The 25345-nt window shown below is 40.0% G+C and overlaps 1 protein-coding gene, 1 long non-coding RNA gene and 1 pseudogene across 2 annotated transcripts in view; 2 read left to right on the top strand and 1 right to left on the bottom strand.

Annotated features, from left to right (window-relative positions):
* LOC107620475 lies at positions 8492-10326 on the bottom strand (annotated as a pseudogene).
* On the top strand, positions 20943-21374 carry LOC107620474 (ATP-dependent RNA helicase glh-2-like). The gene has a single exon (XM_016322625.1). The coding sequence runs from the start codon at positions 20943-20945 to the stop codon at positions 21372-21374; it is 432 nt and encodes a 143-aa protein (XP_016178111.1).
* Positions 24371-25345, top strand: part of LOC110267834 — a 3426-nt gene continuing 2451 nt past the window's right edge. The window contains exons 1-3 of the long non-coding RNA XR_002355773.1: positions 24371-24572; positions 24653-24707; positions 24796-24924. This is a non-coding gene — a long non-coding RNA (uncharacterized LOC110267834). The remainder of the gene's footprint in view (positions 24573-24652; positions 24708-24795; positions 24925-25345) is intronic.

The following is a 25345-nucleotide window of genomic DNA, read 5'->3' as shown; positions in this document are numbered from 1 at the left end:
ACTTTCTATAGCTCATACACAGCAGCATAATGAGCTTCTACAGAGGTATAACATTTATTTTTTATTTGTTATCTTTTTAGTGCCCTTAATGGCACTGATTAAGGAACCATAAGAAAAAAATTACATTGAAAATAGTAAAAGTAATTGAAATCTTTCTATTTCTGGAGTCCTCAACTAATTCTTCGCCAAAGCTATCAGAAAATTGTAATCAATGGCAAATACAGGGAAAACGACAAGTACAGCATGCTAATTTTTGTTTTTTTATTAAGTCATGTAAGAATTCTCTATAGAATTGAGAGGATCAAGTATTCAAGTGGAGATTGAACACTGAATTTCACCAGTAATTCATTGTAGCAATTTCAACTTCAGTAAAGACCAGAGAGTAGAATAACTAGCAGCTTATGTATATACTCAAGTGGAGAATGATGCAAGAAATGGAAATGGAACCTTTCTTATCACTCAAGACAGTCATACATGTCTAACTTCCAAATATTATATATACTAGCAAATAAATTCCTATGTTTGTTTCTTTGATCAATGATAGTAAAGAAGGAGATAAAAAACTACAAGAAAAGTAATATAAGACAAACTAGTAGTGAATTGAGTGGCAAAGTCCATAACAGTTTAAAGTTGTGGATCACTCATCGAACTTTCAAATGAGCTTTCCTATCCTCTATACAAGTGTAATAAGTGTAATAAACATCAGGAACCTTTATATTTAGCAGTTGGCTTGAGTATATAAACCAGAATCACAGGATTAATTTTTAAGTATATAAATATGCATGGCTGCAAATAATTTTTGGATTAAAAAGGTTTGAATGTGCTAAATTAGACAAAAAAAAATCTCTATCTCTGTAAATAGAATGTAACTTATTGAGACACCAATAAGAAAAAGAAACGTATAGCTTATTGATATAAATTTTGAAAAATACTATTGAGTCAATATTTTAGTATAAAAGATTAAAAATTAATAGTGAATTAAATAAAAAATATTAGGTATATAATATATATCATGTTGGGTTAGTAGTAATCGTGGTCCTATTCCTCTGTATTAATGTAGTTAGAAAGTTTATTATTAATCTTTAAAAGAGTAAATCACCAAAAGATTTGTAAAATATAACTGTTTATTGTCAACTAGTCTCAACCATTTTAAAAACAAATTAAGATAGAATAAAAAAGGGACAATATCAAGAAAGAATAAAGAGCAAAAATATAAGAGGATATAGCTAAAGACTTTTATCCTTTNNAATGTTTTTATATAAAATATATTTACTAACAAAATAAACACAAAATATATAACTTAGCATATCCTATATTGTGCTAAATTATGAAAATCAATCAGCGTTGCTCTAAACATATACACTCAAATTCTTGTGAGTGTATGTTAATAACTTCATTTTATTTAATTACCATATTTTGATTACTAAGAGGTACAACTAATTAATGACATATTGATATTATAAATTTAATTTACCTTTATTTAAAACACTAATAATGAAAATTGTAAGATGTGAGGCAGTAACAGATTGAGAATAAATGAAAAAGCTTATTACCAAAACTTTAACTTTCTTTCGACAGAGATAAAACGTAATAGCTCTGCCGAGCTTGGAAGTAGCACCCGTTAAGAAAACCTTTTTAATGTCTTCTGGAATTTCATCAAAAATCACAGTTGCAGTTAAGGTGTTGCCGTGCACGTGATGAGTAGAACCAAATACAAACCATAAAATGACAAAATCAATTTTGATTACCACAAACAATAGCATATATATAATATTCAATGAAAATGGAGCAGCTCAATTATATAAGGAGTACTAACAATTAATTATTAATTAATTACTGTAATTAAAGTAAGTTAGCACTTAGCACTAGAATGGAGTCGAAATGTAGTTGTAAGTTGCAAATCAGATACAGGGTAGTGTAGTAGTACTAAATACTAATAGTAAATATGGAGGATGAGGATGCTACCTTAGAAATGAGAGCCTTAATGAAGTCCAGTTAACACCTCTTGATTGCAGCAAGTTCTCTGTCTCAAGCTTTCCCTTATGCCTGCTCTTTGGATCAACTGCATCAACCTATCATTTTTTCTTAAAAAGTATTAGTATTCAATTAACATCCTTCAGGTGTGATCCTTTTCTGGATCTTGCACTAATACAGAATGTTTGTAAAGTGTAAACTGACCTCGACATGAGGCAATAGATCAGATTTGAGATAGACACCAGCAGAAGAGCAATAAATGAACCTTGAAATGGCATGACATGAGATTTAGAACCCAAATTTAATTTAATTATTTCAAACAAGAACTTCATTCATTTAGCATGAGTTATATACTGAAAATGTAATTTCTATGCTAGTACTTACACTTATTACAATCTAAAACACAAGAAAAATTCAAACCCAACAGAACTCAAGTCTAAAACTCATATATACAAATAGATAAGTTGTATACAAAATTTGAGAGCGAAAATCCAACAAGAGACCCTTATACTTCTTCAAAATAAAAATAAAAATAAAAGATACATCTTTTTAGCATGAGTAAGAAAGAAAAAGGGCAAACTATAAAGCTCATCAGATTGTGACCGTGCCGTGAAGTAAACTTATTTCTAGTGGAACAAAGCATAGAAATTGAAATGAATATTTGAAACATAGAGAGAAAACTGACAAAAGGAAGACTGTTACTTCTTGTGTTGATGAGTAACGGGTTTTTATCAGGATTCCCCTTATAATCTGTGTAGATTCTCCTACAATTTGTTGAGCTTCCGTTATGGAATTGCCATTTATAGCACCTCAAAAGTAAATCAGCAATGGAGGGAAACAAGAACAGAACACGGAGGCGCAACAAACACCGTTAAGCTTAAAAAGGATGCAAATATGCCAATTAAAAAAAAGGATGTTACACAGTTCAATTAAAAGTCACAACAAATTTTAATAGGATAAAGATTGATGTCTTCAACTCTATACATTTACTTTTGTAATTGCACAATTACCAAGATTAAAAATGCAATTACCAGTTTCTGCTTAAGCATAGTGGCACTTCACATTTACAATGATCTCGTCTTCTTCATCCTTGCTACAAATCAGCAACATTGAAAGAGATAAATATATAATCTAATCTAAGGTACGAGCATAAAAAGAGCAACATATGAGCTTGTGAATTAGTAGTTCAAACTTACTTTATTTTAAACTTTTGGCCTTTATTTTTGTCCTGCATGCTTGAGCAGAAAAAATTAGATAAAAAGAAAACTCATGAAAAGAATCTCAAAAATATTGGGTCATTAACCTTCAATTCGAAACTGATAAGGCATTGCTGGAAAAATCCAGTTGCCTAAGCCTACTCAATGACCAAACAACAGCAAAATCAATATAGCCAGCGAAACGGTTATTCGAAAGATCAATGCTATTCAATGAAGAACATCTAAAGATTCCTCCTTCAAACATGTTATTGGAAAAAGAAAAGTAGTGAAGAAAATTATAACTATCAAAGAAACTTTGAGGGATATGTCCTGAGAATGAGTTGTGAGAAAGATCAAGAGACCTAATTGAACTCATGTTGAGAAATGAAGTTGGTATTTGACAGAGAAGTCATTGTGACTTAGATTAAGATTCTGAATGGTGTTGGAAAGTGTAAGTGAAGGAGTAAGTTGAAATTGTTATGAGAAAGAGACAATACCATTAGATGCTGCAATTTCTCAAGGCCTTTTCCAATTCTTCCAGATAATCCCAACCCAGCAAGATTGATCTCAGTGACTCTTCCTGTTGCTGGATTGCATTGAACCCGGTTCCATGAACAAGCACTTGAATCATCTTTCCATGAAGCAAGAGATGAAGAAGGGTCATGGAGGTCTGATTTGAACACAATCAGGCCAAGAACATCATCATTTAGCTGAACATTATTCATGTCATTGCTGTCTCCATAGCAAAAACTCAAAATTGGTTAGTTAACTAGTTAAGTTTACAAACACACAGAAACAGAAATAGAACAGGCATGACAATATCATATCACAATAGTCGTAACATGTCACATCATATCCAAGTCTTGCTTCTCTCATTCTAGTTACTAACTACTAACACTTTGCTTTCTAGTGCAAAATATTGCTAGGATAACTAAATGAATTTCGGAAATGAAGCCGGGAAAGAAAAAGGAGCGCCTTAGCAACTGGAGATGCAATTCTGAAATCACCAGTATCCTCTTCGGGATTCTCGGGATTGAATTAAGTAGATCTTAACATTAGGAATTTAATCAATTCATGGCCAACAAATCTTAACAAGGCAGTTCATATGAATTAAAAAGTCAAGCTGCAGGTACATATATATAAGATAAACATGAAAATTCAATGTAAAGAGCAGCAATATACCAGAAATACAGCATATGAACAAGATTACAGCAACAGCAGATTTGCAAATATGATAAAACAGAAGCAAGAACAGTGCAAATAAACAGACCTAGAGCCACTAACCACAGTCTAATCTACCTAACAACCTAAAATCCACTACAACATGCATATCTAACTATCCTAACATGAACAAAAACGGAAAAATAAGAATAAACTACGAACGGATAAAAGGGATTGCGTGTTGCGGAACCTGGAAGGCTGAATAAGGAGAGTAGGCAGGAAGGTGGTTGGGTGGTGGTGATGGTGGCATCCAGTGGTTAGCACGGTGGTTGGCGGTGACGTCCGGCCGGCAGCTGGCGACGGTGGGCACGACGGTTGCTGCTGTTAGGGGGTAGGGGCTGCGCGACTGATAGGGTTTGCGTGGTTGGGGGGTTATATTTTCAAATCCACGCGATCGCATGGGGGACGCGGTCGCGTGGTGGGTGTGAAAATGGGGGTGACGCGATCGCGTGGGTCGCGCGATCGCATGAAAGGAGTGGGAAAGGGGATGACGCGATCGCGTGGGTCGCGCGATCGCATGAAAGGAGTGGGAAAGGGGATGACGCGATCGCGTGGGTCGCGCGATCGCGTCGCTGGAATTTGTGCTAAACGCACAACTCCAGCACCGTTTCAGCGCAACTCTCTGTCTCCTTTTGGGGTGATGTGCAATCCATGCAACGCGATCGCGTCGCTCACGCGGTCGCGTGGGATTGGTTTTGTGCAAGTGACGCGATCGCATGGGGCATGCGATCGCGTGGGCCAATTTGTGCAAAACGCACAAGGGCCGCACGATTCCAGCCTAACTTTCTGGACGTTGGATGTTTACACCGATCTCCAGGTCACGCGGCCGCGTGGATAGTGTTTTCGCCATATGACGCGATCGCACGGGGCATGCGGTTGCGTCGTGCACCCCTTTTTTTTATATGTATGATAAATGCAGAATGCAATGATTAACATGAATGCTATGCATGATTCCAGGTTCAATGAAGTAAAATGAAAAGGAAATAAAAATGAAAGCAATTAACAAGAAATAAATTGAAAAAGAAGCGACCATACCATGGTGGGTTGTCTCCCACCTAGCACTTTTAGTTAAAGTCCTTAAGTTGGACATTGGAGGAGCTTCCTGCTATGGCGGCTTATGTTTAAATTCGTCCAAAAATCTCCACCAGTGCTTGGAATGCCAATAGCCTCTGGGGTCCCATACTAGGCATATAAAGCATCTGAGCAGCTTCAGACAAATTTTCAGGCTCCCGGGGTGACGAATGTCAGAATAGATTCTAGGATCCCAAGCTTTGCTATTAAATCCGCCTCCGTTTTGATCTACATGTCTCCATCCGGGCGGTTTAAAGAGTAGAATCTCACCATGGTGACCAAACGTTCTCTGTGATCCATGCAATTGAGCATGATACCAATCCGTGTACTTCGAGGTGAAGCGTGGAACCTTATTGAACCTTGTGCACCAACTCTGAGTAGGAGCCATTTCCCTCTTACTCTTAAAGCCGCAGAGAGCTCTAAGCTGGCCATCTGTTTCAAGCAAACCATATTCAAGTGAATAAGTAAAGTTATAGGTTAAGAATTGTACCCACTTGAAGCTTGTATTAGGTGGTAATGGCCTTGGAATAGGTGTTTCCGGTGGTTCTGCAAGTTCTACTCCCTTGTGCTCTTCCGTGAATTCCTCCACTTCCTTGCAAGGTTCTACAATTGTATCTGTGTCCTGGTCAAAGTCTTCTATGTCTTCCTCATCACTTGAGTCATAGATTGGAGGTTGAGAGAAATCTACCTCTGCATCATCTTCATATTCATCTGGGGAAGATTCTTCAATTTCAGAGAATTCACTTGCGGATGCAAGTTTATTACTAAGAGAGCTAGACTTGTGACTATCATCATCAAGGGAATCTGTGTCCTGGGTTATTCCGTCTGATTCTTCATAAACAACTTGCCTTGGAGATTGTACAATATCCTCCTTAGCATCAACTGTAGCGTCCATGACGGAGTTCTCCTCAGTTCTGGATTCCCATGGAGGTTCAGCATCTCCTAGATCTTCAACCAACTCTTCTTCTTGAACAATGACAGCTTCTTCTACTTGTTCTAGTACGAATTCATTCTCTGTCTTGTCCACTGGAGTTTCTGGTATCTCCTTCATGCTACGCTCTTCGTTAGACTGTTCACATGGGGCTGTGGCTGATCCTTGTGTATTTGAGCGCCTAGAAACCCATTGAATTATTGTTTGCTCCAGTTGTCGAATGGTTGTTTGAAGTTTATTTACTGTTTCGTTTAGGCGAACCTCTGCTTCTCGGGTTGCTGGACTTGGGCATGATACATAGGAAAGTGGTGGTGATTGGGAGTGATTGGATTGGTACTGGGGTAAGGAAGGATCATATGGTAGCGAATGGTGAAGAGAAGCTTGTGAGTGTGGTGGTTCGAGGTTATGTTGAAAGGATGGTTTATATGCACGGGGTGGGGCTTGTCGGTAGTTACAAGGTTGTCCACCACATTCCTGCTTCCTGCTGTAACTTCTATTTCCTTCAACAAAGTTAGAACCAAACTCAAAGCGAGAGGGGTGAGAGTTCATGATAACAAATGAAAAATAAAAAAAAGGAAAAACAGAAATAAATAAACAGGTAAAAGAAAAATATTTACAATAACCAATAATAAGGCACACGTTAGCAGTTCCCCGGCAACGGCGCCATTTTGACGTTAGGATTTTTGCCAGTAAAGAAGTTCATAAAAACAGTCGCATTGTAGATATAGTCTCTAAATCGACAGAAATCTCTTCGTACAAACGTTTTGGGTGTCACAAGTAACAAACCCCTTTAAAAATTGTTAACCGAGTATTCAAACCTCGGGTCGTCTTCTCAAGGAACTGCAAGGAAGTATGTTCTTATTATTGGCTATAAAGGTTGTAATCGGGGTTTAGAAGGTGAGAAGCAAGTGATTTAAATGACAAGTAAAGTAGATGGCAATTAAAATAAATAAATACTGTAAAACAAACTTCTGGCAAGGTAAGAGAAATTGGAAGTCCAACTTAATTATCTCTCTCAACAATAATGAAAGTTGAATCTAAATTCCATTTAGTTAACCTTTACTAAAGCAAAGGAAAGTCAAGGGACTAATTAGTTTGTCCTTCGAATCCTATTTAATTCCTAAGAAAAGTTGGGATTATTGAAGTTCTGTTCAATTAGCAAGATAGCGATTATCAGTTATGTTGAGTTTGATAATGTTGAGTTACTGATTTCTTAACCAAGACCAAAAGGGGAAAAAGTAAAATTGCTGGAATAAAAATATCCTTAGATGGAAAGCAATGGTAACACAAATTAAAGAGAAAGCAATCAATAACTGAAATACCTCAAATATCATTAATTCAAATAACAATCTGTAACATGGAATAATTCATAAATTAAATTATAAAAGTAAATGATCAACTTAAGTGCTGGAATAAATAAATAAAAGTGAAAAGGGAAGCTTAAAACAAGAAACATAAAACCTGGATCGAGAGTCACTCTTAAAAACTAAGAGAAGTCCTAAATCCTAATCCTAAGAGAGAGGGGAGAGAACCTCTCTCAAACTAAATCTAAATCATGGAAAGTAGTAAGGATGCGAGCTCCCTTTTGAATGGATGCATTCCCCCACTTTTATAGCCTCTAGTCTGTGTGTTCTGCACTTGGATATGGGCCAAAAGGGCTTCAGAAATCGCTGGGGGCGTATTCTGATTCTGATACGTGGCCTCTGTCACGCGTCCGCGTGGGTCACGCGGTCGCGTCATTTGGAGCTTTTCCTTGCCACGCAGTCGCGTCAGTCACGCGTCTGCGTCGTATGCGTTCTACTTAAGGCGCGCGGTCACGTCAGTCATGCGGCCGTGTCGCTGCTTCTTCGCTTCTGGCACGCGATCGCGTCGTCCATGCGATCGCGTGGATGCCAGTTTCTTCAAAACTCCGTTTCGCACTTTTCTTCCATTTTTGTACGTTTCCTTTTCCATCCTTTTAGTCATTCTGCCTTAGAAAATCTGAAACTACTCAACACACTAATCACGACATCGAATGGAAGTAAATGTAATTAAAATAATTAATTTTAAAGCTTAGGAAACATGTTTTTCACATACATCACATAATAAGGAAGGGAAAGTAAAACCATGCAATTAATATGAATAAGTGGGTGAAGGATTGAATAAATCACTCAAACTAAGCACAAAATAACTCATGAAATATGGGTTTATCACTCACCTTAAAACAGAGAATAACAAACCCAACCCTAGAATTTGTTGAAATGAGAGAGAGATTCAAGGAGCAGAGGAGAGCGAGAGTGTGAAGCAGAGATTGAGAGCGAGAGTGTGAAGGAGAACGAGATTTGGAGCAGGTTCCCTAATCTTTCTTCCGTTCAGCAATTAGGGTAGTCTCCGATTTTGATTTCCAGGATTAGAATAGGTAACATTTTTTAAGTTTTTTTAAAAAATTATATATATTTACTAGCATTTCATTATAAATGTTACTTTATATATAATTTTATAATAATCACTAATACTTTAACAAATGTTAAGCAATAAATGTTACCAAATGCTCAAAATGTAGTAGTGATATAACATATATAGCTTCCTAACTAACCTCTAATTGACTCCTTTATCATTTATAGAAATTTTCAAAAGTGTGTTGAAGTAATAAGCAGGTCTTTAAACAAGAATACCCAAGAACTGATTTTGGTAATCAGATGCAACAAGGCTCCATATTATTGTTAACTACATGCATCATTGTAGCAGTTGCCAACACAGAAGGAAGATAACCAATAAACCTGAAATCTGCATTAAAAATAAATAAATAAATATCAAAAGTTGAAGAAATGTATATATAGAAATTAAAGAAAGAGATTAATTATTACCTGGTAAGAGAAAAAGAATAAGAGATTGACATGTGTTGAGGAACTAAAAACATTTAAGTCTTCTTGTGATATGAACAATGAAAGAGAGAGGTGTTGGTGGATTCATCTTTCACTCAAGAGTTGAAAGTACCAAAATCTCCATTTTCTTTATTATTTTTGCCTCAAACACATATTTGTTGTCTTCCACCTACACATATTTTCATAAATCAAATTTTATTATTAATAAAATGTATTATTATTATTATTATTATTATTATTATTATTATTATTATTATTATTATTATTATTATTATTATTATTATTATTATTATTTTTAATCATACTTGTAAATCAAGAGGAAGTGAAACTTGTGTCTCTTCCATTTTAGCAGCAAGAGAGATGCAAGCAACTGTAGCAAGATAAGTCAACCATGACTGCTTCTTCTTCACGGTGAAGGTGAAGAGGAATCTGTGAAGGTAGTTAATAGCAAGAGAAGCTGTGAGAGTAGAGAATGAAAAAGTTTTCAACCATGGTTGCTTCTTCTTCCATTATTCTCTTGTTCTTGTTATTTTGATACAAGAGTTTTCAACTCTGAATCATCACACAACATGTCTTGTTCTAGAAACACATGATCATGTTCCTCATCATCAAAATAATGTGGTTCTGAGCAATACAAAGAATCTATGTGTTCCTCATCATATGAAGTAGCAGTATTAATGAATACTTGTTTAACATGAGAATTAAAACTTAACTAGACATACACAGGCAAATAGAAAGTTAAGTATTTACCTAGGCAACCTTGGCGACCAACAGCGTTAACAATGTTTGATCCTTCTTCCAAGAAGCACCAAATGCAATCAATAATTGAAACATAGAAAAAATTCAAGCAACCAATAACGTATCCAGTTTTAAACAAGCAGAATTCAAGTTAAATCACGAAATCCTTGAAACTCAATTGCAACAAAGAACAAACTCCAAGCCTTAAACCAGGAGATACAACCAAATATAGTACTAACAGAAATAATTTCTAAGAAGCAAAATAACAAACACATAGAGTGCAATCAGTGCATTATTTCTAAATGTTTGTGAATCAAATTCACACCGCCATTGATCCGTCCTATGCATCATTCCTGCAATCATTGAAGTAATTAGAACAAGAGGATGTGAATTTAGTTACAGATCTAGAGGCGAGAAGTTAGAACGCAAACTGAGAAATAGATCGAGGAGGAGAAGGCACGTTAATGCATGAGGAGAAGCTAGCAAAGCATAAGCTCGAAAAAGGAGGAGAAGCTCACAAATCTGGAAAAAATCTTGACAGAGGAGGAGAACGCGCCGCCGGAGGAGAACATCGCCGTAGGAGATCATCGCTGGAGAGATCGTCACTAAAGGAGATAAGGAGAGAGTTTCGGTTCACAAAACAGAATCTCGATGGAAAGGAGATTCTAGTCGGAGGAGAACGCCGCTGAGAAGATCAGCATTAGAGCAGATCGTCGCCGGAGCAGATCGCAGTGACAACGTTATTTTCGTCCTTCCTCTAACACAATGGCGGTGTCGTTTTTGTTTTGGTGTGTAATTTTAGGGTTGAATAAGAGTTTGGATTATTTTAAATAATGGGCACCAATAATGGCGGTTAAAAACGCCCAAATCTCTCAAAATTGCCATTTTATGCAAATTAATTATGGCATAAATGCCATTTTAAACCATTTTTTCACGCCAGTCCCCACGGTCTGCTGTTAGTCAAATTCGCATGCTAATTTAATATTTTTATAAATAATGAAGGTGCAACACACTTTAGTAACTTTACTTCATAATGTGTATAAGTGGGTGTTTGGACGTTATTAAGTTTATAAAAAAATTTACTTTTGGGTCGAGCTATCCGACCTGAGGAGATCGAAGGCAAAGCAACCGACCTCTTCAGGTCAGCTTCCCGACCTCTTCTCTAAAAGAGGTCGGCCAAATCGCTACAAGGGCCCAAGAAGGCCCAAACTAAGGGACACAGCCCAACCTAAAGGCAATTAAAGCCTAGAAAAATAAGGGCGGTTCCCCTGAAGATAAGATGACTTCCCTTAAAGATAAAGATAAGATAACTAACTTATCTTATCTAGAAAGGTCAGCCCACTCTACTATAAATACACTGGAGTACCCAGGTATAACTCATACTCTGATTCTACTAAAAACCTACTTAATACCCTTGCTAACTTAAGCATCGGAGTCCCTTGCAGGTACCACCACCCTCCGGTGACGAAGGATCAGCACCACCCACAAGTCGGACACATCAGCACCGACCAGCACAGAAGATCTCGTCCGAGATCGACCTCCAGTTTCAGGTAACCCTCGGAACATTGGCACCATTGCCGGGGAACCTAGAAGTTATCCCACCATCATGGCGGACAACCTTGACAATGACCACGACTCTGATCTAGAAGACAGGATGCCGCACAAGAACGCGGACACCACACCAAAGGATACGCCTCAACCAAACAAAGACAAGAAATCTCCAAACACAGAAATTATGGAGGCCCTACAAGCTCAACAAGATTACCTCAAACAGCTCGAAAAAGAGGCCGAACATCAATGGGAAGCTGAAAGATACCTCCAGAGAGAAACTAGGCGACGCCGAGAGTTGGAGGATAAACTCCTAAAACTCGAAGCCGATCTAAAAACCAAGACTACACAATCCAGTCATGCAGATAACCCCTGCAAAGATCACAACCCATTCACTAAAGAGATTATGAAAGCCAAAGTCCCAAAGGACTTCAAAGCTCCTGACCCCTACGACGGCACATCAGATCCAAGCCATCATCTCAGTAATTTCAAAAGCAGAATGTACCTCACCGATGCATCAGACGCTATTCGATGCAAAGCCTTCCCAACAACCCTAACAAAAACAGAAATTAAGTGATTCGACAGTCTGCCCCCAAGATCCATCACAAGTTTCGATGACCTAGCCAAAAAATTTCTTGCCAGATTCTCCATACAGAAGGACAAAACCAACCACTCCCCAAGCTTATTGGGGATCAAGCAAGGAGATCGGGAAAGTCTTCGCAACTATATGGAAAGATTCAACAAAGCATGTTTGGACATACAGAGTCTGCCAACAGAAGCAGCCATTATGGGCCTCATCAATGGCCTACGAGAGGGACCTTTTAGTCACTCCATATCAAAGAAACATCCCACATCTCTAAATGAAGTGCAAGAACAAGCAGAGAAATACATCAACATGGAGGAAAACTCCCGAATAGGAGAGACCTCAAAATCCGGATTCTCCTACTCATCTCGGGATAAGGATAAAGAGTCCAAGAAAAAAGAAGACCAACACGGAGAGAAGATTAAGAAATACCACAATTACACCCTCCCTTCGGGTGTCTCTTGTGGAAGTTTACCGAGAAGTATGCCACACTGAGAAGATTTCACCACCTCGAGCAATTAAAAGCAAAAAAAGAGGCAAAAATCGGACAGAATATTGTGAATACCATCGAATCTATGGACATCCCACCAACGAGTGCTTCGACTTGAAGAATGTCATAGAAAAATTGGTGAGAGAAGGGAGACTAGATCGGTACTTAGCTAGCAAAACAGATGAACCCAGAAAAAGAAGAAGAGATGAAGAAGTTGGATGAACTAAACGGCCACTTCGTACCCCAGAGAGACATGTCCACATGATACATGGAGGATTTACAGGAGGAGAAATCTCCAAATCATCTCGCAAAAGACACCTAAAAGAAGTATATCACGTCAAGGAAGGAGAAAAAGCACCCGACATCCCTACTATAACTTTCACTAAAGAGGACGCGGCTGGTATCATCTCGGGACACGACGATCCCATGGTCATCACTATCATATTGGCCAACGCTAACCTTTACCGCACACTGGTGGATCAAGGAAGCTTGGCTGATATCTTGTTTAAAACCGCCTTCGACAAACTTGGCCTAGAGGAAAAAGAGCTCAGAGCATACCCGAACAACTTATTTGGACTAGGTGACACTCCAATCCAACCACTTGGATACATCTCACTACACACAACCTTTGGAAAAGGAAACCGGTCAAGGACACTCAACATAGACTACATCGTGAATGACATGAGTTCATCTTACAATGCCCTAATAGGTCGGACAATGCTAAATCAGCTCGCTGCAGTAGTCTCAACTTCATATCTATGCATGAAGTTCCCAACTACAGAAGGAATTGCTACGATAAAAGAAGACCAGAAAATAGCGCGCCGCTGTTACAACGAAAGTCTAAACCTCAGAGGCAAAGGATAATAAATCCACACCATCGAACTTGGGGGAATTTGAGGTCGGGAAGAACTTCGTCCACAACCTGAAGGCGAGATAGAAAAAGTCCAGATCGGAGATGTCCCACATAAAACAACCAATATTGGCGCAATCCTAAAAAGAGATGTAAAGGAGTCCCTGATACAGTTCTTAAAAGATAACATCGACCTCTTTGCATGGAAGGCCGCAGACATGCCGGGTATAGACCCTAAACTAATGTGCCACAAACTGGCAGTATATCCAGGATCTCAGCCAGTACAGCAGAGGCGTAAAAAGCTCGGACCGGAAAGATCCCAAGCTGTGGAAGACCAGGTACAAGCTCTACTAGAAGCATGATTCATAAGGGAAGTCAAGTACCCACTATGGCTAGCCAACGTCGTCCTGGTAAAGAAATCAAATGGGAAGTGGCGGATGTGCACCAACTACACCGATCTCAACAAAGCTTGTCCAAAAGATCCCTATCCACTCCCAAGTATCGACGCCCTAGTGGATGCCTCCTCCGGATACAAATACCTCTCGTTTATGGATGCTTATTCAGGATACAATCAAATCCTCATGTATCCACCTGATCAAGAAAAAACCTCATTCTTAACCCCAAAAGCAAACTACTGCTACGTCGTCATGCCATTCGGACTCAAAAACGCAGGAGCCACGTATCAAAGATTAATGAACAAGGTCTTCGCAGACCATATTGGGAAACTTATGGAGGTATATGTGGACGACATGTTAGTAAAAACACAAAACGAGGAGTCATTACTGTCCGACCTCGCCCAAGTGTTCAATACCATAAGAAGGTATGGCATGCGACTTAACCCTGCGAAATACACTTTCGCAGTAGAAGCTGGCAAATTCCTGGGTTTCATGCTCACACAAAGAGGAATCGAAGTAAATCTGGACAAGTACCGGGCCATACTCGACATGAAAAGCCTGAATTGTGTCAAAGAGGTGCAACAACTCAACGGACGACTGGCAGCCTTGTCCAGATTTCTAGCCGGATTAGCCATAAGATCTCTCCCCTTCTACGCCACACTAAAGAAGGAAAAGAAGTTTGAATGGACAACTGAATGCGAATAAGCCTTCCAGGAGTTTAAAAAATTCCTGGGACAACCACCCATTCTCACCCGACCACGGGAAGGAGAAGCACTCATACTATACCTTGCAGTAGGAAGTCAGACAGTAGCTTCAGCACCTATTCAGGGAGGATGAAAGTGGACAACAACCTGTATACTTCATCAGCAAAGCACTACAGGGATCCGAGCTGAATTATCAAAAGATAGAAAAGTTCGCCTACGCTCTCATAATAACTTCTCGACGACTTCGCCCATACTTTCAAGCTCACACCATTAAGGTTCGGACCAACCAACCCATGAAAAGCATCATGCAAAAAACAGATTTAGCAGAAAGAATCCTACAATGGGCAGTCAAGTTGTCTGAATTCGACCTTCAATATGAAGCTCAGACAGCCATCAAATCCCAATATCTGGCCGATTTCATCGCAGAGTATACTAACACCCCAGAAGACCTTACAAGTTGGAATCTTTACGTAGACGACTCTTCAAATAAAACTGGGAGTGGAGCAGGTGTGATAATAGAAATTAATCAAGAAACCCAAATCAAACTCTCCCTGAAATTCGAGTTCTCTGCTTCCAATAACCAAGCTGAGTACGAGGCGTTATTGGCTGGTTTGGAACTGGCTAGAGAGGTGGGAGCCCAAAAACTTGTCATCTTCAATGATTCACAAGTCCTCACCTCACAAATAACAGGGACCTACCAAGATAAAGACCCTGCCATGAAAAAGTACCTGGACAAAACCAGAGAACAACTCGAACAATTCAAGGAATATGAGATCCGACATATACCTCGGGAACAGAATGCCCGAGCTGACGCACTCTCAAAATTAGCCAGCACCAAACCAGGGAAAATAATAGAAGCCTCATCTAGGAAAAACTGCAGAACCCGTCAATATTGGAAGAAGAAAAAATCCTGGCCATATCAGGCCAGGATCAAGGATGGATGACCCCCATAGTCAGCTACCTCAAATCAGAGATACTCCCTACAGATGAAAAGGAGGCAAAGAAGTTAAAGCGGGAGGCACAATATTACACCATCATAAACAACATACTATACAAGAGAGGGATTTCGACGCCCCTACTAAAATGTGTTCCAACCTCTAACACAAAAGAGGTCTTGGAAGAGATACACAGTGGCACATGTGGCAATCATCTCGGAGCTCGAGCTCTTGCCAAGAAAGTACTCCGAGTCGGATTCTTTTGGCCGACTTTGCAAAAGGAAGCTACCGAGTTCATCAAGATATGTCCACCATGTCAAAAACATGCTAACCTCCACATCGCTCCACCAGAGGAGCTCATCAGCGTAACATCACCTTGGCCATTTGCGAAATGGGGACTCGACCTCCTTGGACCCTTTCCCCAAGGATCGGGACAAGTCAAGTCCCTTATTGTAGGGGTAGATTACTTCACAAAATGGATTGAGGCAGAGCCCCTAGCTCATGCCACCGCTCAAAGAAGTCGAAAATTTTTATACAGGAACATTGTTACAAGGTTTGGGATTCCTTACTCCATAACCACAGACAATGGAACTCAATTCACAGACACAGGCTTTAGGAAGTTGGTGGCAGACTTGAAAATAAAGCATCAATTTACGTCTGTAGAACACCCACAAGCTAATGGACAAGCAGAAGCAGCTAACAAAGTTATATTGGCTGGGTTAAAACGGAGACTACAGGACACAAAGGGAGCCTGGGCTGAAGAGCTCCAACAAGTCCTATGGACATATCGAACAACTCCACACTCCACCACAAGGGAATCACCTTTCCGAGTGGCTTACGAAATAGAGTCAATGATCCCGGTGGAGGTCGAAGAAGGATCCCCCAGAACAATCCACTACAATGAAGAGGCCAACTCCCAACTCCAAAAGGAAGAGCTCGACCTACTTCCAAAAATCCGAGAAAGAGCTCGGATCAAAGAGGAGGCATTAAAACGTCAAATGGCCTCAAGATACAATCAGAAGGTAATACAGTGAAGCTTCGCCAACAATGACATCATCCTAATCCGAAATGATATCGGAACAAGCTGACCCGGAGAGGGAAAGCTAGAGGCTAACTGGAAAGGACCCTACCGAGTCATAGAGGTACTTGGGAAAGGATACTACAGGCTGTCCGAACTCAAGGGGCGAGAGCTACCAAGATCATGGCACGCTTGCAACCTAAGAAGGTACTATAGTTAGGAGGTAATAAAAGATCTTAGGACAAGGCGCACTCTTTTTCCTGAAAAGGTTTTTTAACAAGGCACCAAGACAAGATCTGCAAAATTACCTGACTTAGAAGGCTACAAGTCAGCAAGGTGAAATCCAAACCACCCGATCATGATGAAAAACGAATTCATTGTCCGATTTTGACAAACGTCGGCAACGCAAACACGCCGCCCGATTTCTACAAAATCGACAAGATAAAAATACGATAAAAACATATTAATGACAGAAGTTATAAAAAGTAACCCATAAAAAGGGATTACTAAAAATAACTCGGACCGAGCCGACGTAAAGAAGTCAGACGAATCAATCAAAGCCACAAAAGTTATAAAAAGTGATCCATAAAAGAGGCCTGACGAGGACTTAGAAAAAGTGGATTGCTAAAAATAACTTAGGATGAACCGACGTAAAGAAGTCGGACTAGCCTGATCAAAGCGACCAAAAGTTATAAAGTAAAGCCATAAGAAAGAGGCCTGGCCAGCCCTGAAAATGGATTACTAGAAATAACTTAAAAGAGGCCGACATAAAGAAGTCGGCCCAAGCCTACTAAAGCTACAAGGTTATAAAAAGTAATCCATAAAAAAGAGACCTGGCAAGGTCCAACTAAAAAATGGATTACTAGAAATAACTTAAAAGAGGCCGACATGAAGAAGTCGGACCAAGCCAATTAAAGCGACAGAATTATAAAAAGTAAACCCAAGGGATTACTAAAAATAACTCAAGATGGTCTGATGAAAGGCATGCGCTAGAAGGGACACAGCTCGACCCAAAAATCCATGACCTCACCAAAATCAACCTACAAATATTCTACAAAAGCCACTTCGACTAAAGCAGAAAGTAAATAAAGGCCATCAGAAGAGGTCGGACAACAAGATTCCAACACTCTGAAGATTCCTGGAAACTGCTAAGAAAGTTACAGACAAGCATATCACAAAGAAACAAAGCTACTATAATAAAAGACTCAAGAGACCGCTTGAAAGTCGACCTCAAGAGCTTAAGAAACTACTTTATTTTTCTAAATAAAGTTGCTAAAGAAAAGCAACTAAAATATCCAAAGTCAAACAGACCACCAGTTACAAAAATTAGAAGTCAAAAGACCCACAAAACAGGCCATTAAGCAAAAACTACAAAGGATTCAAAGATCCTCCAGTGGCAGCATCTCGGGGCGAAGGAGGACGAGTTTAGAGGGGGACAGCGTCGACAGTCCCATCTGCCCGATTCAGGATCTGGACATCAGGATCCAACTCGGGGAGGTCGACCTCAGCTGCTGGAGTTGAAGAAGTCGGGGCAACAGAAGCCTTGGTGGATGACACAGGAGGAGGATCTGCATCATCATTATCTTCATCCGAGATAGGGACGATCTTCCCATTTTCCACAACATTATCTAAGCTGAAGAGAGACAGGTCGAGCTCGGGAGCAAGAACTCGGACCTGATCCTTCAAATTCTTATAAGCAGCAGTCACACTACCCACGAGATGGCCCTGAAACTCGGCATAGTCAACTCAAGCAGATTTCAACCTCTCCCTGAGCTCTATCATCTCACCATAAGTCCGGACATAGCTGTCCTTATGCTGCTGTGCCATCTCCTCAGCCAGATTTACAGAAGCCACAACCGCAGTAACTCGAGCCTTCTCATTCTCCAAATCAAGCTCCAACTTGATCACTTTAGCATCCAGCTCATCCTTTAACCCCTTGATCCTGTCAAATTCTGACTTGGCCTCCTCCATAAAAGTCTTTGTCGCATGAACAGGAAGATCCTGGGCAGTTCGGAACAAGGCTGCTCCCATGTGTGCCAACTTGATACCACTTCGGGTAATAAAGTCCAGATGATAAAGAATGGATACATCATCAGTAGGGACAACACCATAAGGGGCAATTTGTTGATCGACAAACCCCACAGCATCAAAATTGGGGGCGTCCAGATTAAAAGGCTCAGCAGTCCTCTGTCTTTTTGGAAGAGGGCCGGCAGTGGGTGAGAAAGTAGCAGCAGAAGTTTGGGGAGGATCAACCAAATGGACTGGAGGAGTAGGAATCACCCTCCTCGGCCCAGCAGTGCTCAAGACCGGCTTTTTAGGAGGAACCTGAGAAGATCCTTCCCCAGCAGCCTTAGCCGAGATGTTCTGGGCAGCGGTAGCTTTCATCACCTTCTTAAAGGTCTTCATAGAATCATTATTCTTAGCCATCTCTGAAAAAACACAGCAAAAACAAGTTACAAAACTGGAAGAAAAGAAACAAAAAGCAAGTAAACAAAGCGAAGAAGAAAGAAGTCGACCACTACCAAGCTCAGCTCGGACAAGGGAAGGGTTCCCTAAGACTTTCTTCGTATCAAGATGGGGGGTTGCCCCCAAATCTCCTCCAACACATTCACAAAATGCTGTTCAATTTTATAACAGGGTGGCAAAGTCCGAGTTTTAGAGGAGATGCTGCCGAAATTTTATAAAAATTAGAGATTAGAGATTTTGTTTATATAATTATTTAAAAAGATTTAGATTCAAAGGTTATATGGTTTGATTTAGAGTTATTAAGAAAATGAGCATGTTTTAAGTTTGATTCATTTAGAAAAGAATGAATTATGTTTTGAATTGGAGCTATTGATGGACGGAATGGGAAGTGTGATAATGAAGGATAAGGATTGTATATGATTGATGTATGATGATGAATGATATGCGATCGAGAATGATGTTGATGTTGGGCATTTCCAGGACCTTATATATTATGTGTGTGGCACCTTTACCATACTGAGAACCTCCGGTTCTCATTCCATATTATGTTGTTGTTTTTCAGATGCAGGTCGAGAGGCATCTCGTTAGGCATCTGGACTCTTGAAGCAGAGTGGTTACTGGGATATTTTGTTATGCTATGATGTATATATATGTACTTAGCTTTCTCTCTGCATGACTTATTCTTTTTGATCCTCTTAGAGGTTTATGGAGAGGCAGGATTGTGTATATGTACTTTTGGGTTTTGGATATGTATGTATATATGTGTAAATATTCTCCGGCCAGTCTTGACTTCGCAGGCTGAGTCAGGAGCTTGTTATTTTGTATCTTTGGCACTCTATTCCTACTTCTGTTATCTTATGTTTGATAGTTATGGTTTTATTAGCATGCAAGTTAACTCGTTCCTTGAGCGTTGCGCTTTTATTTCGCGATTTTTATTTCCCCTATTCTTCAAGGCTCCTAGCTTATTATAATTCTTCTGCTATTATATGTACTCGTTCTATTTTAGAGGTCGTAATACCAAACCACCTCTGTTTTATGGCTTAAGCGTAAAGCTTAGTGTGATAGGGTGTTACATTATGGTATCAGAGCAGTTCGTTCCTATAGAGCCTGAAAGACGGACTGATTGTACTTCTGTGCATTCTCTGTATATGTGTTTATGTGCTATTAGGATATCTGACTGATATATATGGCATAAATGTTTGTGAGCATGCATTTGGAAATTAAAGCATTAGACCTGCGATATTGAGACTGATCAACTTAATATCACTTGTTTGGTGTGTATAGGGACCAGATGTCAACTCGCAGACGTGGTCGCGGGCGAGGTAGAGGTAGGACAGGCACCGTTACTCCTGCCCCCATAGGGACTGATCCAGTAGATTTTATGGCTGCCCTAGGAAATATGGCTGCAGCTATGCAGGCAACAGCCGAGGCACTGGGTAATCAGATAAATCAGGGTAATCATGGAAATAATAATGATGAGGATGGTCCTATGACACTTGCCACATTTCTGAAAGTTCGCCCTCCGACTTTTAGGGAAACCTCAAATCCCACTGATGCAGATAATTGGATTCAGGCTATGGAAAGGGTGTTACAGGCACAACAGGTTCCTGAAGAGCAATGGGTTGAATTTGGAACTTATCAGTTGCAAGGTGAAGCTCAGTATTGGTGGCAGGGAACACGACGTATCCTGCAGCCTGATGGTGCTGCGATTCCTTAGGAGGTTTTTCGGACAGAGTTCTATAAGAAATATTTTCCTAATTCAGCTAGAAATGCCAAGGAACTTGAATTAATGCAGTTAAAACAGGGACATATGACTGTTGCTGAGTATACTAGTAAGTTTGAGGAGTTATGTCGTTTTTTCTCGTATCTGTCAAGGTGCTCCTGAAGATTTTGCTGAATGGAAATGTATTAAGTATGAAGGAGGTCTTCGGAGTGATATTCTGAGCTTTGTTACCCCGATGGAGATCAGGGTGTTTTCTGAATTGGTGAATAAGAGTAGGGTGGCTGAGGACTGTGTGAGGAAGGCGGCAGCAGAGAAAGGGAGTTTGAGGGTGCCTTTTCAGAGGCCTTCAGGGAGGAACTTTGCTCCGAGAGGTAGAAATTTCAAGCGTGGAGGCTTTGTTCCGCAGCAGACTCAGGGTCAAGGTAATTACAGAAGGTCGAATACCAATGCTAGTCAAGGAAAAAGGTTTGGAAAGCAGCAACAGCAAGATCTGAATTGTCAGAAGTGCGGAAGGTATCACCCTGGAGTTCCGTGCAGATTCGGACTTGGAGTATGCTATTCTTGTGGACAGCCCGGGCATATGGCCACCAATTGCCCAGAGAAGAAAAAGTATGAGACTGGTAGAGTGCAACAGCCGGGGAGAGTATACACCACTTCTATCAACTGAAAGCTCAGCTGGAAGATCTGTTGGGTTAGCATTTTATCCGACCAAGTGTTTCTCCGTGGGGAGCGCCGGTGTTACTGGTAAAGAAGAAGGATGGGAGTATGCGGTTGTGTGTCGACTATCGGCAGTTGAATAAAATCACTATGAAGAATAAATATCCGTTGCCTAGAATCGATGATCTAATAGATCAGTTACAGGGTGGCGATGTGTTTTCTAAGATCGACCTGCGATCCGGGTATCATCAGATAAGGGTTAGAGACGAGGATATTCCGAAAACTGCTTTCAGGACACGTTATGGTCATTATGAGTATACAGTGATGTCTTTTGGGTTAACTAATGCCCCGGCAGTATTTATGGATTATATGAACAGGATTTTCCGACCGTATCTGAACAAGTTTGTTATTGTCTTCATTGATGACATTCTTGTTTATTCTAAGTCTGAAGAGGAACATGCTGATCATTTGCGAACTGTGCTGCAAATTCTGAGAGATAGGAAGTTATATGCTAAGCTATCTAAATGTGAGTTCTGGAAGAGTGAAGTGAAGTTTCTCGGCCACGTGGTGAGTAAGCGGGGGATAGCTGTGGATCCTGCTAAGGTGGAAGCAGTGATGAATTGGGAGCGACCAACTTCAGTGACAGAGATCAGGAGTTTCTTAGGTTTGGCGAGGTATTATCGCAGATTCATTAAAGGATTTTCACAGCTCGTCTTACCTTTAACTAAGTTGACTAGGAAGGACACGCCTTTTATCTGGACTCCGGAATGTGAAGAGAATTTCCAGGCATTGAAGCACAAGTTGACTACTGCACCTGTATTGGTATTACCTGAACCAAATGAACTGTTTGAAGTGTATTGTGATGCATCTCTGAAAGGGTTAGGGTGTGTTCTGATGCAGCACCAGAATGTTGTAGCATACGCCTCACGGCAGTTAAGGCCGCATGAGATGAACTACCCGACACATGATTTAGAACTTGCTGCTGTTGTGTTTGCTTTAAAGATTTGGAGGCACTACCTCTATGGCGTTAAGTTTCATGTTTTCTCAGACCATAAGAATTTGAAGTATCTTTTTGAGCAGAAAGAGTTGAATATGTGTCAGAGGAGATGGATAGAGCTTCTGAAAGATTATGATTTTGAATTGAATTATCATCCAGGAAAAGCGAACGTTGTGGCAGACGCTTTGAGTCGGAAGTCTTTATATGCAGCTTGGATGATGCTACGGGAGGAAGAGTTACTGAAGGCATTCCAAGGTTTGAATTTGGGAGTTAGAGAAGAATCTGGAATCCTGTGTTTGAGTCAGTTGCAAATTTCAAGTGATTTTAAATCAGAACTTCTGAGGGCTCATCGAGACAGTGAAGCGTTACGTAAGGCATTACCAGTAGTCGAACAGGGGAAACAGTGGAGAGTGTCAGAAGGTCAGGATGGTTTATGGAGGTTCAAGAACCGGATTATTGTGCCAGATATTGGAGACATGCGACAGAGAATCTTAAAGGAAGCTCATAAGAGCGGGTTTTCAATCCACCCAGGGAGCACTAAAATGTATCAGGATCTGAAAGCGATGTTCTGGTGGCCAGGCATGAAGAATCATGTGGCATTGTATGTATCTAAATGTTTAACGTGTCAGAAGGTTAAGATTGAGCATCAGAGACCATCAGGGACCCTTCAGCCTTTGGAGATTCCACAATGGAAATGGGAGAGTATCGCAATGGATTTTGTGATAGGTTTGCCTAGAACCCGATGTAGTTGTGACGAGTGGTTGTGGATCGACTGACAAAATCAGCTCACTTTCTTCCTATTCGAATAAGTTGTACAATGGAAGAATTAGCTCGAATGTATATTAAAGAGATTGTCAGGTTGCATGGCGTGCCTTCTACCATTATATCTGATAGGGATCCTCGTTTTACATCAAGATTTTGGGGAGCTTTTCAGCGTGCATTTGGGACTCAGTTAAGCTTGAGTACTGCGTATCACCCTCAGACAGATGGTCAGTCAGAGAGAACTATTCAGACCTTGGAGGATATGCTAAGGGCTTGTGTTTTAGACCAGCCAGCGAGCTGGGATCGGTATATGCCATTAATAGAATTTGCTTATAATAATAGCTATCATGCGAGCATCAGAATGGCTCCATATGAGGCTCTGTATGGCAGGAAATGTCAGTCTCCGTTGTGTTGGTATGAAACTGGAGAAAGGAGTTTATTAGGGCCTGAAATGATAACTGAAACGACTGAGCAGATAAAGAAGATTCGTAGTCAAATGCTTATAGCCCAAAGCCGCCAGAAGAGCTATGCTGATCAGAGGCGAAAGCCTTTGGAATTCGAAGAAGGAGAACATGTCTTTCTGAAAGTTACACCAACCACTGGCGTGGGAAGAGCTATTAAGACCAAGAAACTGAATCCCCGTTATATTGGACCGTTTGAGATTCTGAAGAGAATTGGACCAGTGGCTTATAGAATTGCCTTACCGCCGTACCTTTCGAATTTGCACGATGTATTTCATGTATCACAGCTTCGAAAGTATACCCCTGATGCAAGTCATGTTCTAGAACCAGAACCAATTCAAGTAAGAGAAGATCTAACACTTCCAGTAATTCCAGTGAGAATTGATGATACTAATATTAAACGATTACGCGGAAAGGAAGTATCATTGGTAAAAGTAGCTTGGAGTCGAGCTGGTATCGAGGAACATACTTGGGAACTCGAATCAGATATGCGAAAGAACTACCCACATCTCTTTTCAGGTAACTAGATTTGAATTTTGAGGGCAAAATTCTTTATTAGGTGGGTAGGATGTAAACCCCGGTTAAATTAGTAGATAATTAGTTAATAAATTAGTTTTTAATAAGGAGGATTAGAAATGTGAATATTATATTAAATTAGGATAGAGCTCATCGAAACGAGAATTTTGACACCAATTTCGAAGAAATCGGTCCAAGATTACACCGAACGGGCCAAACCGGTTGAACCGGGCCCAAACCGGGCCCATGGGCCCAACCGGACCAGCAATTAAAAAGAGAGCCACGGGCTCTTCCTTCTCCCCACTTTCATAACGACGCAGGAAGCTTTCCAGGGGAGGAAAGGAGAGAAACCATACGTTGACGGTAAAATCAATTTGCCGTAACTTCTTCGTCCGAGCTCCAATCGCCGCACCGTTTGCGGCCACGCGTTCACCGTGTTGAGCTCTACATTTCTACCGGAACAATTTCATAGGTAACTTGCTATTTCACTTCAGCCTTTCATTTCCCCCAATTTTCGAGTTTGTTGAATTTCTTTGATTTTTGATGTTTTAGGATCCAATTAGCTTGAGAGAAACGTTCACTCTTGCTTATGTGAAGCTTGGGTAAGGTGAGGATACGATAATTCTATTTTATTTTCATTGAATTTGAGCTTTGAGTATTAAATTGGATGTACATGTGTTATGAATGTGTATTAGGTTGTGAATAAATAATTAGAGCTTGAAATTGTGAATACTGAAACTTGGAGGAAGCAGATTAGTTGAGATTTTGAGGGCTATGTTCTTTTAGGAAAATTGTCTTGGAATAATACTTGGGAATCGGCTAAGGTATGGTTTAGGTTTCTTGCATTTAATATATAATGTTCTGTGAAAACTTAGGCTAGATGACCATAGGATAAGTTGGAATGCAGGTGTATATTTAATATTTAGTAATTTGTCGATGAATATAATTGGTTGAAGTTTATTGGATAATTAGTTATTAATTTTGGATGTTGAATGTTATTGTTGATGAACATGGTTGGTCTGGTGCTTGTTGATTAATTAATGATTCGATGAATTATTGATTTGAAGTATTTTGTGTTAAAAGCCTAGGATTTGTGAACTATGATTCTTAGTTAAATTTTGGTTGTTGGATTTGAATATTGTATGAGTTTAATTATTGATATGAGGTAGATTTATTGTGGTGATTGTTATGATGATGAGAAAGGGTATGTAGAATAGAAAAGAATGCAGGTTTGGACCCGAAAAG

Source organism: Arachis ipaensis, chromosome B10, assembly GCF_000816755.2.
Source record: "Arachis ipaensis cultivar K30076 chromosome B10, Araip1.1, whole genome shotgun sequence".
NCBI lineage: Eukaryota > Viridiplantae > Streptophyta > Magnoliopsida > Fabales > Fabaceae > Arachis > Arachis ipaensis.
Note: the sequence above shows the minus strand (reverse complement) of the source record. Positions and strands in the feature narration are given on the sequence as shown.